This window comes from Peromyscus californicus, unplaced genomic scaffold (assembly GCF_007827085.1).
Source record: "Peromyscus californicus insignis strain IS unplaced genomic scaffold, ASM782708v3 Scaffold_5__1_contigs__length_169319896, whole genome shotgun sequence".
NCBI lineage: Eukaryota > Metazoa > Chordata > Mammalia > Rodentia > Cricetidae > Peromyscus > Peromyscus californicus.
The window spans coordinates 145,722,791-145,738,715 of record NW_026294573.1 but is presented as its reverse complement, the minus strand read 5'-3'; the positions used below and the strand labels follow the sequence as shown (position 1 = coordinate 145,738,715).

General features: G+C 44.9%; 1 protein-coding gene across 1 annotated transcript; it reads right to left on the bottom strand.

The window, feature by feature from the left end:
- Positions 1 to 4,467: 4,467 nt before the first annotated feature.
- On the bottom strand, positions 4,468 to 5,685 carry LOC128097598 (glyceraldehyde-3-phosphate dehydrogenase-like). The gene has a single exon (XM_052718198.1). It carries the CDS (start codon positions 5,668 to 5,670, stop codon positions 4,669 to 4,671), a length of 1,002 nt encoding a protein of 333 aa, XP_052574158.1. The 5' UTR covers positions 5,671 to 5,685; the 3' UTR covers positions 4,468 to 4,668.
- Between the last annotated feature and the right edge of the window lie 10,240 nt (positions 5,686 to 15,925).

The window sequence follows — 15,925 nt, the reverse complement described above, 5'->3', positions numbered from 1 at the left end:
GTGTGTGAGGTCCCTTCTCCACAAGTGTGCACACACATGTGAATACACACACACACACACACACACACACAAATAATTCAGAAAGCGATTGATTGCGGTGGATAACTGAGCTGTGCAAGCACATCGCACACACAAGAACAGGTACACACCAAATTTTTTAATTAAAAAAACCTAAGAAAAAGAAAAGCTATTGGTGTAGAGTGAGGGTGGCATTCCCCGGGGCAGGTCAAAGATGAAGTACAGTGGGGTCCTGAGCAGCTGGAGGGAAACCTAGTCTGTGTTCATCTTAGGGAAGAGAAAGGGCAAAAAACAAACCATAAAACATCTCAACGTAAGCTGGGAAGCCATGAGCCTCATTGATTCTCCTTGCTTTACACACTTTATACAGTCTTACTATTCTATTTCTTTTTTTTAAATCCAGAGTTCTTTTGCATAGGATAATAAACATGATGTGATCTTCTTCCCTCCCTCCCTCCCTTCCTTTCTCCCTCCCTCCCTCTTTTTAGACAGACTCTTGCTATATAGCCCAGGTTGACCTCAAACTCATAGCAACCCTCCTGCCTCAGCCTTCCTTCCAAGTGATGAGATTTTAGTATGAGCCACCACCCCAGCCTTAGTGTATTGTTTGTATACTTGACAGGTTTTTTTTTTTTTTTTTGACCAAGAAATTTAGCGAATTCAGATGAGTTGTGCTTGGTAGTATGTCTTCATAGGCTCAGTCTCCTACTCTGCTGGCTAAGCAGTCTTAGGTCAATGAGGAATCAGAACTTGTGGTGAGTATGATGTGGCAGATGGCAGCCTAAGGTGGGTGGGAATTTGGAGTGCTGCATCTGGATACCAAGTCTGTATTGAGGAGCCAGGTCAAGCTGTCCCTCCTCTCCTACTGCTCTCTTGCAGGTCATGTGACAGCCAATCCAGCTGTAGTTTGCCCATCCCAGCAGCTCTCAACAAGCAGGGCTGACCTGGAAGCACCAACTTTACCACCTGCCCTCCTAAAGGTCTGCTCACCCAAGCTGAGACCCAGCAGTCTTCATTTAACAGGACCGATGCGGGCATGGGTGTGTGTGTGGGGGCAGATTCTAATGCATGCTCAGATTTTGAACTAGTGACCTACACCATCAAGTAGGGGTAAGTGACCTGCCGAGAACTTCAAGAAATGCTTTGGCTACTCAGAAAGAGCCCTGAAGAAAAAGTGTAGTAGAAAATCTTATCTCCAATTAATGATTCTCATTCCTAAGGAGAAAATAATTTTTATACCCAATGTGAACCAGGTGGATTTAATTGTCTGCACACATTCCAAGCTATAAATGGTTAACTCATACTGATCTCTGAGAACAACTGGGGTCAGGTCTGCTTTGAACTTGAAGGGTAGAGAGAGAGAGAGAGAGAGAGAAACAGATATATATATATATATATATATATATATATATATATATATATATATATGGAGAGAGAGACAGAGAGACAGATATATATATATATATATATATATATATATATATATATATATAGAGAGAGAGAGAGAGAGAGAGAGAGAGCACATTAGGAGGAGGAGTGCAGGTGCCTCCTCTGCTCTGCTCTGCGATGGAGGGATCCACGGAGGGACTTGAACTTGAGCTCTGTCCCTTCTCGGCTTTTGAAACTCAAAATATTCTCACTTTACTATGGTACTCCATAGCTACAAGTTTTAATACGAACAAAAAATAAAATTTAAACAACTCCTAACAAGGTATGTCAACCCAGATGAAGGAGAAAATATGTATGTCCTCAGTCCTTTGTGCAGATTAGATCAAAATACATCAGAAACACACACAGGGATGGCATAATGAAACCCTCAGTACAATTCATACAGAGAAGAGATTAGATTCAGCAATGAGTATAATTCACATAGATATGAGGATGGTGATAATAGTTAAGTAGCCAAGTATTTTGATTTTTTAAATACCAAAAAGTTCTCTGTTAATTTTAGCCACTCTCAATCTTTATGCTTTTGTTCTGAAATTACATCTAAAATTTTTTCATTGATCTAGTTTTCATTTTCTCTTAAAATGTTCCTTTTGGTAACTAACTTCTCTAAAAGGGCTAAGTTTGCTTGACACGGGGAGTTTTACTGTATTTCACTGTGAATTTGTGGCAACACTCTCTTTCTGTAATGATTCAACATGTTTTATGTCTGTCCAAATATTCTAGATTAAAACCACATTGCCGCTTGCTAATAGGTCTGGGGATATTCAGTGGGGTGGACCAAGTGCCTTCTCAAATGAGCATACAGGGTTCTTACGACAGTCAAAATGATTAAGTTCTAGGAATGGTTTGATTCTTGCCAAATATTGCATCGAAAAATTACAATTACATAGGAAGTTGTCTTTCCTGTTTAGGATCAGATTTGGTTTGAGAAATTACTACCAACTTTGTAAACATTAAAATAGAAGCAATAAAGATGTGAAATTCCACACAGGGGATCTACAATGTTTGGGTAATTATAAGCACATGGCTACTTTACATGAGATTCCTGTTAAAAAGTCTATTTACTAGGGCTCTGGGAAAACAGACGGTCTTGGGTTAAGGTTTATTTACATGCACTGAAAATTCAGCATTTACTATCAATTCCTTACAACCTAGTTTTGTTTCAAAACTCTAACCAGTATTAGCTGAACGGGCACAGTCTGTGTTGTTTATGCGGTCTTGTCTTTTAACATATTGGGTTTTACTAGAGGTGTGGAGTATCCACAGAGCAGTAACTCTCAAAAGTGTGAAATGCTCTTCTAACAACAACAAACAAACAAACAAAAAAGCAAATATTTTATGTTAATATTTAGGACAGAAGTCTGCACTTACAAATTTTAATATATCCTGTTAAATATATCCTATCACAAACGGTTGATGTAGCATTTTAAATGCATGTGCTTTTTTGATTTGTTTTGTTTCCATTTTTTTAGACCATCTCCCTGTGCAGCCCTAGCTGGCCTGTAACTCAATATGTAAACCAAGCTGGGCTCAAACTCGTAGAAATCCTACTGCCTCTGCCTCCCAAGCCTTGGGATTGAAGTCCTAAACCTGCCTTTTAAAACAGTACTTCAGGGCTGGAGAGATGGCTCAGAGGTTAAGAGCACCAACTGCTCTTCCAGAGGTCCTGAGTTCAATTCCCAGCACCCACATGGTGGCTTGATCTGGCGCCCTCTTCTGTATATATAATAAATAAATAAATCTTTAAAACAGTACTTCAACGTATCTGTTCCCAGGAGTCATTAAAAATAAACTCGGAAATGTTGTGGACTTAACAACAATAAGATAAACACTTTAAATCTGAAAAAAATGGTTAAAATTTTTTATTAGATAAATAAACACAAGATTTAGACATTTGAAAAGTCAGTGTAAACCCTACCTTGCCTCAAAAAAACCTTCTGCTCACGACTTTGCTTCTCAATGCTAGGATTATGAAATATCACAGTTAAAAACTAATAAATTAGTCTCAAAAACAAAGCACAGACATGGGAAGAAGGCATCTGGTTGCCAGCGGCTATGGAGAGGGAGAACATGGAATTAGAGTTTAATGGGTACAAAATTCCAATTTGAGAAGATGAAAAAGTTCTGGAAGTGGGTGGTAGTAGTGGTGTCTGACATTGCAACATCCTTCACGCTGCATGACTGGGCACTTTAAAATGGTTATGATGGCCAAACTGAAATTGTATCTAACCTTAGGGGAGGGAGGGAGAGAGAGAGAGAGAGAGAGAGAGAGAGAGAGAGAGAGAGAGAGAGAGAGAGAGAGAGAGAGAGAGAGAGGAGAGCACACTTTACCTGGGCAGTAGGTGCACACCCATCATCTGGACACTTGGAAACTGAGGCAGGCGTCTTCTATTCAAGGCTAGCTTGTGCTTTATAGTGAGTCACTGTCTCTAATGAACAGAAAGTACAAAGGTTTAATAGAACACAGCTCAAGAAATACCCACTTGCCAGACAGCAAGCATGAGTTATGAAAGGGATCTAAAGCTGATTGCTTTTCTAGTTCTAAACCTGTTGTGGATTTTTCTATTTTGGTGGTGACTAAGTGTATAAAAGTATATTTGATAGTGAAAGGGTAAAATCCAATGTGAAACACCGTAACTTCCCTCTTGAATGACTATGCTAACCGTATGTTAGCATAGTTTAACCGTAGTCTTTTGGTTAATTGGTATATGGTTAATTTTAGTATGAGATGTTATTAATTTGCAACATTCTTTTAACAATAAAGTTGAAAATAAAATAAGCCGTAATGTCCATTTGTTAGAATAATGTGCTGAAAAGGCAAAGCATCGGATTGTTTTGTTGACCGTTCGGGCTTTATCCCCATAGCAAACGGTTAATACATGTGGATTTCTACCTAGCTGTACAAATATCAAGGGAAACTTTTTTAGCCCTACTGAGGTTAAAAGCCAGTCCTTCTGCACTCCTCTGACTATGTGAATGTGAAGTATCCCCAATTGCCCATTTTTTTTGGGTGCAGTGAACTTTATTGATGGTGTTCAAGAGAGTAGGGCTCCCTAAGCCCCTCCTGTTGTTCTGGGGGTCTGGGATGGAAACTGTGAGGGAGATGCTCAGTATCGGGGACTGAGATGGGACAGGAACTGCTCAGCAGCCGAGGGTCTCTCTTGCTGTCCTTGCTGGGGTGGGTGGTCCAGGGTGGGCTTCTTACTCCTTGGAGGCCATGTAGGCCATGAGGTCCACCACCCTGTTGCTGTAGCCAAATTCATTGTCGTACCAGGAGATGAGCTTCACAAAGTTGTCATTGAGAGCAATGCCAGCCCCAGCATCGAAGGTGCAAGAGTTGGGGTCACTGTTGAAGTCGCAGGAGACAACCTGGTCCTCAGTGTAGCCCAGGATGCCCTTTAGTGGGCCCTCCGACGCCTGCTTCACCACCTTCTTGATGTCGTCATACTTGGCAGGTTTCTGCAGGCGGCATGTCAGATCCACAACGGACACATTGGGGGTGGGAACACGGAAGGCCATGCCCGTGAGCTTCCCATTCAGCTCTGGGATGACCTTGCCCACAGCCTTGGCGGCACCGGTGGATGCAGGGATGATGTTCTGGGCAGCCCCACAGCCATCACGCCACAGCTTCCCAGAGGGGCCATCCACGGTCTTCTGGGTGGCAGTGATGGCGTGGACTGTGGTCATGAGTCCTTCCACAATGCCAAAGTTGTCATGGATGACCTTGGCCAGGGGGACTAAGCAGTTGGTGGTGCAGGAAGCATTGCTGATAATCTTGAGTGAGGTGTCGTACTTCTCATGGTTGACACCCATCACAAACATGGGGGCGTCAGCAGAAGGGGCGGAGATGATGACCCTTTTGGCCCCGCCCTTCAAGTGGGCCCCAGCCTTCTCCAAGGTGGTGAAGACACCAGTGGACTCCACAACGTACTCGGCACCAGCCTCACCCCACTTGATGTTGGCGGGATCTCGCTCCTGGAAGATGGTGATGGCCTTCCCGTTGATGACCAGCTTCCCGTTCTCGGCCTTGACTGTGCCGTTGAACTTGCCATGGGTGGAGTCATACTGGAACATGTAGACCATGTAGTTGAGGTCAATGAAGGGATCATTGATGGCAACAATATCAACTTTGCCAGTCTGGAGGGCAGCCCTGGTAACCAGGCGTCCAATTCGGCCAAATCCGTTCACTCCGACCTTCACCATCGTGTCTCAGGAACGAGGCTAGCACTGCACAGAAAGATGCGGCTGTCTCTGGAACAGGGAGGAGCAGAGAGCCTTGTTTTTTCTTTTAGATAAGACCATTTCAGTAAAGACTAAAATGTACTACATCAGTTTCTTTTTAATGGAAGATTAATGTGTAGAGGAAATTCTAGGCACTGTGCGAAAAGCTAATCCTACTGGTTCTGGACATGGTGTGCCCTACTCAATGCTTAGCAGAGCTCAAAGGAAGAACAAAGTCCTCACCAATAAAAACATAACCTTCCTTCTTGTCTTCTCTAACGTTACCATTTCTGTTTCTTCTCTCAGCTCTTAATTAATACATAATACCTATGCAAGAGAAAATTAATTCCAGGCTTAAAAGTACAGACGCATGTGTACCTGGGTGTATGTGGCACATGTTTGTGCACTTGTGGGTGTGCATGTACATGTATGGGCATGCACATAAATGTTAAAGGTCATTCCTCATGGTATCATTCCTCGGGAGCTAAGAACCTTGTTGTTTGGGATTGGATCTCTTGCTGGGACCTGGAACTTATTAATTAGGCTAGCCTGAGTGGCTAGAAAGCCCCTGGAACCTACCTGTCTGCCTCCTCAGTATTGGGATTACAGGCACACAGGGAAGCCCCCCAGTGTTTGTATTTGATTGCTGGGGACTAAAGTCAAGACTTCACTATTGCACGCAAGGGACTTATTGAGTGAGCCATCTACTCCACCCAAGCAGATGTATTTTAATCTCTCTTCTATAGAACAAAGTCTCAGGCTCCAAATGACAATTCTTGATTGGTGCTGACCTAGCCACACTGCAAGCTGAACAAAGCGTCACCTCAGCTGTAGCCCTTGCTTTGGCATCCTGCCATGTTTCCCATACAAATGTTACAGTCATCGCTGGTTAGAGCAGGCCAGCATTGTGAGGACCCGACGGCCCAGCCTCTTCTTTTACACTTGAGGCAATATGGCCCAAGAAACTGCTAAGGGACTTAGTCAAGTTCCCATACTCAAGCCTAGAGCTTAGGCCCCATGGTCCGTCTCTTGTACTCCTTTCAAATGAGTATCCCTTCGTATGGCTTCACTTTTTGATCAAATTAAGAATTCCAAGGGTAATTTGCAACTTTACTTGTTCCTCACTGGGTCAAACAAATATCATGCAGAAATTTAGATGCTTTATATTTATAGTGGTTAAATAGTTACATGCACTACACAGTTTTAGGTGTGCCCCTTTGGACAAGACACACATGATATGGTTCTCGACCCATATAATCGTACAATATCCATGTCACTCTCTTGCCTTTATCCTGCTTGGCAAACACCATGGTTTCCTCAGAACTGAGACCTCACCCCGATTTCCCCTTTCCATTCTTAGCAATCCTGGTTGCTTTGCATGTTCCCACAGGACTCTGTTTCCCAAAAGCTTGGCCAGTTGTCAAGGCAGAGATGGAGCCCAGTCTAGATAACGTCAGGTAGCTTCCACAGCCTGGTTCCTTCCATCCATTCTGGGGAATTTTCTGGTTCTAATCTCTGCCGTTTTCACAGAGCACAACAATCACTGAGGTGGAATGCGGGGCTGTCCCGACCCTTCAGGGACAGGCTCAAGCCGTGCCGCACACGGGTCTGTTATCTATCAGCCTGAAATCGAGGGAGAGTAAGGGGCAAACAGATGGCAGGGCCGCCAGTGAGGCAGGGATGGCATCTAGTCCCTCTGGTTGTCTCAGCCCACTTCTGCCTGAAGCACCTGTCACCAGACCCCTCAGCGTCTGCCTCTGCTCTGCTCTGCTCTGGCTCTCGCAGCCTTCCTCCCTAGCCTTTCCTGTTTTAATCCCACTGCCCAGCCTCCTTGCCTCCCCCTCTTCTCCTCCTCATTCACCTCTCTAACTTCTCCCCTTTGAACCCCAGAAGCACATTTTAAAGCTTTCTGCTCACCTACAGGTGACTAAGGAATGCTCAGAGCAGGAGAAACAGCCTTCCCCAGGGAGGAGCGTGGCAATTGGTTATCCAACAGCAGCTGGTAAGCCCTGAAAACAGACATATTAAGTAAGTAACATTATACAGACTGAGCAGGCTGTATTTATGTGTTTAGAATCACATATAAAAATATATGTAACAACAATCAAAAGAAAAGGAGGGCTGTACATGGGAGGCTGAAGGGAGGAAGGGGAAGGGGGGATGATGCAATTATATTACAAACCCAGGAAACAGAAAGTTATTTATGAAAAAATTTTCTGTTCACACCCGTCTTTTTAAGTTGATATCTTTATCTAACATATTTTTAATTTTATATTTGTTATTTGTGGCTTTCACATCATGTATCTTGATCCCGTTCATCTCCCCAGTCCTTTGTATCCAACCTCTGCCCTTGCAAACTCCCAGTCAAAATACAATTAAATAAAATTTAAGATAAAAGAAAAAAAAAGGAAAAAAAAGAAAAGAGAAAAATCTCGTTATGGAAACTGTAGTGTGACACAGTGACTCACGCAGTAAACCTGTTAGTCCATACATCTTTACTTGTAAGGTGTTCATTTTAATGAGTCATTGGTCTGGTTCGAGGCCTCTGGTTTCTGCTACACTATCGATACTGGGCCTTCACTGGGATTCTTCTTGGATATTCTGTGATTGCCCCGTGTCATGGAGATCCTGCAGCTTTTGGTCTGTGGCCTCCCCCTACCTTCACATGCTCCAGCAGATCATAGATGGGGTGGATATTGGGATGGGCCAACTCATAACCTTGGTTCTGGGCCTGGGTGGTTGCAGGGTTGGTCAGCCCACCAGCTCTCCCTCATTCTCAACACCAGAGTGAGCTCTCCAGCATTGCTGTGCTAGTGCACCCTGAATAGCAAGCAGCAAGGGGTGGGCCAGTTCTCCCGCTCTCCTGACCTCAGGGCCAGCTCACTCACACCTACACCACCAGAGCCAGCTCTACTGTGTTGCTCAGGTGAGGTACAGGGGCCACTCTCCTAGATGCTGCAGTTGGTGGGGGGTAGGGACAACTGTGGTGATATTTTATTTGTGCTGTAACAAATAAAGCTTGCCTGGGGATCAGAGGACAAAGCCAGCCACTATACTAAACATAGAGGTCAGACAATGGTAGCATACACCTTTAATCCTAGCACTAGTTAACCATAGAGGTCTGGAGGTCTGTACAGACAGACAGGAAGTGACAGAGCTGGGCAGAACGAGGAAGTGATGTAGCTGGGCAGAGAGAGGAAGTGAGATGGCAGGGCCCAGAAAGGGATAGAGGCGTGAGTATACAGGAAGTAGTTCTCTTGGGCTGAGGATTTCCTAGCGGTAAGAACCTATGGCTGGCTTGTTCTATTCCTCTGGTCTTTCAGTTTTCACCCCAATATCTGGCTCCAGGTTTTTTTTAATTAATAAGACCATTTAGCAATTCATGTTACAGTCAGCTCTCCTACTCTCATGACCTCAGGGCCAGCTCTACTGTGTTGCTCAGGTGAGGTACAGGGGCCACTCTCCCAAGTGCTGCAGCTTGTGAAGGCCAGGGACAGCTCTCCTGTGCTCATGACCTCTGGGCCAGCTCTCCCACTGCCACAGATGGGGGTGGGGGCCTTCTTTTCCTTGCTCATGCCTCCCTAGGCATGAAGGGTGGGGCCAGACCTCTCATGCTCAAGTTCTTGGACCAGCTCACCGGCACCCCACCAACAGTGTCAGCTCTACTGTGATGCCCAGGTGAAGTGCAGGACCCACTTTCCCAAGGGCTGCAGCTGGCGAGGGTCAGGGGCAGCTCTCTCATCTGCTGCAGGTGGCAAGGTGTGCATGTGGGTGGTGGTCATCTTTCCCTCACCCTAGCCACCACATGCGGCAGGTGAGGCCAGCTCTCCCACTCTCACGCTCTCAGGGCTGGCTTACCTGTAGTCCTGCCAACAGGGTCAACTCTCCTGCGCTGACCAGGCAAGATGTAGGACCTGCTGTGAGTGCTGCAGCCAGCGAGTAGCAGCGAGGCTTATCCCTAGTGTTGTAACCAATGAGGAATGGGGCCAACTCTGCAGCCCTATCCTTTCTGCCTTCAGTGGTACCAGGAGCCACAGACATCAACACAGAGAGTGACTGCAGCAGCGTCATGTACCCAGGCATGGACCTTGGCAGCAGCCCGGGCCTGAACATCACCTTGGCACCCGGTGGCAGGCAGGCCACCTACCTCAGCTAGCTCCTCACTGCCACCATCTCTTCACATCGGCCTCTCTACACAGGGCGAGGACCATTCTGTCTTGCTCTCTCTCCTATACCCCACCATATATTTGCTCACCATAACAGTGCCCAACCACCAGCTCCAAAAGGCCTGAGCAGACCCGTGGGTCTCCTTCTCCTGCTCAGTCTTAATGACCACATTGATCTTAATTTAAGCATCAATGGGTATGGACGTTGTATTTTCCTCTAGAAAATAAGTAATTGCTGGCACTTGAAACAAATCTCCATTTTCTTCCATTTAAATGTAGCCCTTCATTAGGGGGTGAGAAGCAGAGAAAAATCTGTTTCTTCCACAAGGCTTTCATTATTTGATATTTGTTTAAAACTACGACATCAAATACTGATTCCTTCCCTGCATTGGTGCATTTTGTGGCTGAGTCCAGTCAATACTACAGTTCTCATGCTTGAATTTTTTTAAGCTTCATATCACAGCTATGAATTCAACTTGACCATGTCTTAAATGTTAGCTTATATTTTAGCAATATTAGGCAGCACTCACCTTGCTAAGAATATTGATTTGTGTGTAGAATACAGTAATACTGAAATTATAAATTTGCAATGGCAGGTTCCTTTCATAAGCATTTTGGCTCCTCCTGGCATTCGAGGCCTGTTACAATCCAGCCCCAGCTTCATCTGCCACTGCTCCCAAACAGAGACATGAGAACAGAGCCAGTGCTGTGGACCCTTTCATATCCTCCTGTGTTTCTCTTCACATACTCCTCCAGTCACACGAGCTCCTCTGGAACGCTTCTGGCTTAGCCGCCTTTTCCATATGATCTGTTTTTAATTGTGACAGACAGGTTTGATGTGACCACCTCTTCCACAGCTCCCAGTGAATCCTGCAATGATGGCATGAGATGTGAGGATAAAGAAAGAGAACCTCCTTTGGTGGACTTTCCTTTCTTTCTTTCTTTCTTTCTTTCTTTCTTTCTTTCTTTCTTTCTTTCTTTCTTTCTGTCTGTCTGTCTCATGTGTTCTCCAAACCCTTTCATATAGATTCATACCTTTTCCTAGAGAATATGTTTGTCCCACTGAAGTATGAGTTTCAGAGGACAATTTAATTTAATTAATTTATTTATTTACAAAGAACCACACTGCTGTGGGATAAAGCTCTTGTACACTGTAAAGACTTGTCACTTGAATTGGTTTAATAAAACTGATTGGCCAGTAGCTGGGCAGGAAGTTAGGTGGGAAAGCCAAACTAAGAATGCTGGGAAGGAGGTGGAGTCAAGAACTCGCCAGCCAGACACAGAGGAAGTAAGATAAGAGTGCCACACTGAGGAAAGGTACCAAGCCATGTCACGTGGCTAAACATAGCTAAGAATTGTGGGTTAATTTAAGTGTAAGAGCTAGTCAGTAATAAGCCTGAGCTACCAGCTGAGCCTTTATAAGTAGTATTAAGCCTTGGAGGCAATTATTTGGGAAGTGGCTGCCAGGTACTTGGGAACAGGCAGGTGGGAGAGAAACTTCCATCTACACCACATGGAGGACAAATTTAGGGGTACTGGATTTGGAGAAATTCCTAACCACAGAGACAAGGAGAAGCACAGATCTGAGAAGGGCCTGCGACACCAATGGGTTCAGTGGGGCCCAGGTAGGCCAAGCAGGACAGTGGTCCATGCTGATCAGGCCCCGTTCAGGTTTCGCCATCATAGATGCATTGCTTAGTGCAGGCTTCCTGGCCTTAAATCTTCACTTATAATGTGGGTCAACACTGTGCCTATCTCATTCACAACCTACAGTGAGAAGTAAAGGGATGTCTATGTAAGACACTTAGAACACCGACCGGCTCATAGAAACAGCTTGTGGCCTGTTATTTGAAGAGGAGAAGTGAGGCCCAGAGTCAAGCCTCCGGCTCCTGTTCAACCTGGGAGTAGAAGGATGGGTGCCCTTCCTGAAGTTCATAGCAGATTCGTCCAGGAGGACTGAATAGGCCAGAAGGATTGAGTGCAGAGCAGGACTCCTGAAAGATGCTCTCTCCAGTTGCTGCCCAGCTGGGCAGAGTTAAAACTAGTTTTAATACTGTGGCAAATGCTCGAGCTCATACTGTTGGCTGGGCTATGATGGCGGATCCTTAATGGTGTGGTGATGTGTAGTGACTAACAACTTTGATATGGAAGGGAAAGGAGGGGATATAAGTGTGCTTTGTATACAAACCAATGCTCTCTTGAAAACCAGTAAGTCGGACTTCAGATGTGTGCATGTTTGGAGTGCCCCCATCCCTACCCCTTGCCCCTACCCCACCCCCCATCTCCCGTTCATTTTCTGAGACAGGTTGTAGCCCTTGTTATCCTGAAACTCACTGTGTAGATCAAGCTGACCTTAATTTCACAGAGATCCACTTGTCTCTGCCCATCCTCACTATCGCCAAGTGCTAGGATTAGAGTTCTGTGCCACCATGTCTGGCTTTGTGAAATTCTTACTAATGGTTGCAAATAATTAGTTTTAACAATTTCTTGAGAATGACTGTTCCAACTCTTTTTAGCTTGCATAGAGCTAGAAATTAAGAAGCTGGCAAACACTGATTTCTTTGAAATAAACACTTCCATCAGCAAAGGCCTTTTCTATTCATTTTTCTCTCCAGTCACTCACCTAGCTCAACCAAAGATGATGCGATTCCATAGAGGAAAGAGCAAGGGCACCGTGCAGCAGCAGGAGGAGGCTGTTCATTGCTACCAACCAATCTCCTGAGAGCTGATCATCCTTTCCACTAAGCCCAACAGCCCTCACCAGAGCTTTCAAATTTCCACAGGACAGGTTGCACTGACCACATGATTGATGACTGAAAAAATATTAGCGGCATCAGCTTAAATGAAAGGGGGATTAAAGACTGGAGCCGGTACCTCCAAGGACAGTGCTCACCCAAAGAAGCCTGTTAAACAAGCTGATGTTTCCTTAAAAGTTGTCTGCAAAATGTGCAGACTGACAAAATGTTTACAGAAGCCTAGGACTCCACCAGCTAAGGTTTACCTTTAGCAAATCACCCTGATGACTATAATCACTACAGCGCTGTGGTTATCTTTCTTCCGTGGCTGGAGATGAAAGAGAAGCAATTACAGAGGCCAATTAATTCAAGCTGCCGTTCTCCCCCACAAAGAGCTGCCAGACATCTTCACGATGATTGTTCAATGCGAGTTTTTTCTTAATTCCAGACTCTTTTATAACTCAAACATGTAGACAGAAAACTTACCTTGGCATTCTTAACTCATTGGTTTGCTATGTTTCAAATGTATTGGTCTAGAAGAACTCAGTTCAGATCAGGGATCTCCATGGCAGGCTGACATGCTTGAGAATCAGGTAGCTTGACACCTATAATAAATTTAGAGAACAAAATCCACGGGAATCCTTACAGAGTGCCACGGAGAATGTGTAAATGGCGAACTGTCTGGGTACTGGTGACTCTTTTTTTAATATTTAACTCTTGCTAGTTTGGACTTCCTGGTAGGAAACCATCATCTGCCCTGTTTCTGGCATTTTGGGGTTTCCTGGAGGAGGAGGTCCCCGAGTCTCCTCTTTTCCCATCAGGTGTTCCTCCCTGTGTTTTTTCCTATGGCCATCTCGTCTTGAAGCCTTGGTGAGATGGAACTGTCATCCTCTCAGCCTCTGTGTCCCCAGTACACAGGCTGCCATGTCGGGTGAGCTGCCTTGCAGGTGCAGGGAAGTGAGTCAGCTGTGTGGCTCACGGGGATACCTCACAGACAGTAGTAGAGGTCTTCGTTTTTAAACAGTCCTTTTGTGAGCCACCTCTGTTGATCTCATTGGCCAACTCCACTCTCCACCCCAGTCTCTGTTTCCCGGTTCCATTCCCACCCTTCCCTGCTGATAAACATTTTTGTTTTGATTCTGGGTTTGTATTATGTAAATCCTGGTTTCTTCTACAGTTACCACAGAGGCATCAAACACATGGCAATGCCTTTTAGGATGGTGCAGTCTACCACAATGGCTAGCCTACACTTGTTAAATATGGACTCTTACAAGTGTACTAAAATTAAAAGCTTATTATTTCCCTTTAAATCCGGCCAATTCCTGGGGAAGGCATGTTGACCTTGATATAAAATATGCTATCCAGCTGGGGATATAGCTCAATGGCAGAGTGCGTGTTGCATGTACAAGGCCCTGGATTTGATTTGCATGAACAAGAAAAAAAAGAAATTTGAATATTAAGAAATATGCTACTTAATCTGTAAGAGCAAAATAGATGTAGCCAGATTTTCTGAGGGTTTGTTTCTAATAGAATATAGCCTATTCTCACTCTTATGGATAGTTAATAAATATCCTTAAGTCGGAAACTAGTTTTAAAAACATGTGCCATTTCAAACATGTCACAAGAGCTTTCTGAGTGAGGAAGCATGGGCTCCAACCTGCAGGCTTCCTGGGCACAGCCTGCTTACTGTTGACGATGTTTGCTAGCCTGTGCACGTGCCAGCCGGGGTACCACAAAGCCACTGCTCCAGGAGGAGGTCAGTGGCAATCACCTGTGTAACTTCATCATGGCTGAAGGAAAACCCTTGAACCAGCAGCTTTAGTGGGCCCCCACACTTCTAACTACATTCACGGGAGGTGAATTCAGCTTCTGGGTGTTCCAAGTTCTTCAGGGACAAGCCCACCCTCTCTGGTACATGCATATGTGTACTCTAAGCAGAACACCATGACAAATGCCATCGTTCTTAAATTATCCTGGCTCAATAATTCAGCAAGGACTGGAAGGATTTAAAGGTTAATCCCATTATGCAGCTCCTTCGATTCTATACTGAGAGGTCTTTCCTGAAAGCAATGACTTTCAACGGTCCATGCTCCAAATCATAGGCGAACAATTAAGCTCTTTGCTAGCATAAGTTTCCAAATTTGAACTCATTCTAGTGATTCTGGGATGAACCACCTCATCTAGCCAGTGTCTTATGAGCTCAAGCCCTTTGTAATAATCAAGTAATTAGGACCAGAGGATGTAGCATACTTGCTTAGTAAGGCCCTGGGTTTAATCCTCTGCACCAAAAAACAAATCAAAATCAAATACTCTTTGGAGTAGACTGTTTTTTCTTGTTCTCTAGCCTCACCTCCTTCCCACCTCTGGTTGAATAGTTCAAGGACCTGAAATTTCTTGAGCTCAAGGGAGTCCATCTTTCCTCTCCCTCTTGTATTCCCTCAACTATCCACCAAGGATGTTGCACAATTGGTTTAGTGTTTGTGTTCAGGTATTGGTCTCAACTCTGCCCTTTCAAACAGGATATCAGGGTCAAGAGTGACTTCCCAGACACTCTCTCTCTCTCTCTCTCTCTCTCTCTCTCTCTCTCTCTCTCTCTCACACACACACACACACACACACACACACACACACACACACACACACACACACACACATACACGCACACACACACTGGGTCAAAATAAACTATCCCCCTTTGCCTTTATATGAGTTCTCTATAAAGCCTTGTGGGTCCTCTCTGCCTGTCAGAAAGAGCTTAATTAGAAAGGAAGGACTGACAGTCTTACTTTTTTCCTGCGTTAGCCCTAGTCACGTGCCCTGGCCTTTCTCAGACTGCTCATTAAAGAGATTGGACACAGAGGGCTGGCTGCTACTCAGCATTCTGTCACTGTGACACACAGCTTGAGGGAAACAATTTACGAGGGAAAGCTTTGTTTTGGCTTACGGGTTCAGGGGTTCCGATCCATGCTGGGCTCCCTCTAGCTCTGTGGACCTATGGTGAAGCAGAACATCGAGTGAGCAGGCTGGCACAGGACAACAACATGTTCCTTTCATGCCATTCAGGAAGCAGAAACAGCATGGGAAGGGACCAGGACAAGATTATCCTTCTAAGCTACCTACTTTATTCAACTGGGCTCCACTTCTAATAGCCTGCTCAGTGTGATGTTTACAAAGGATCAATCCTCCAACAGCCTGAGTGCTCTGATGGTCCAGTTATCTCTTGGTGATTGACTCCACCAGCTATGACCATGCTTTCAACACATGACTTTTGGGGAATAGTTCATTCACAAACCATAAATTTATCACTGCTCAAGGCCAATGGGTGCCTGCTTGTAT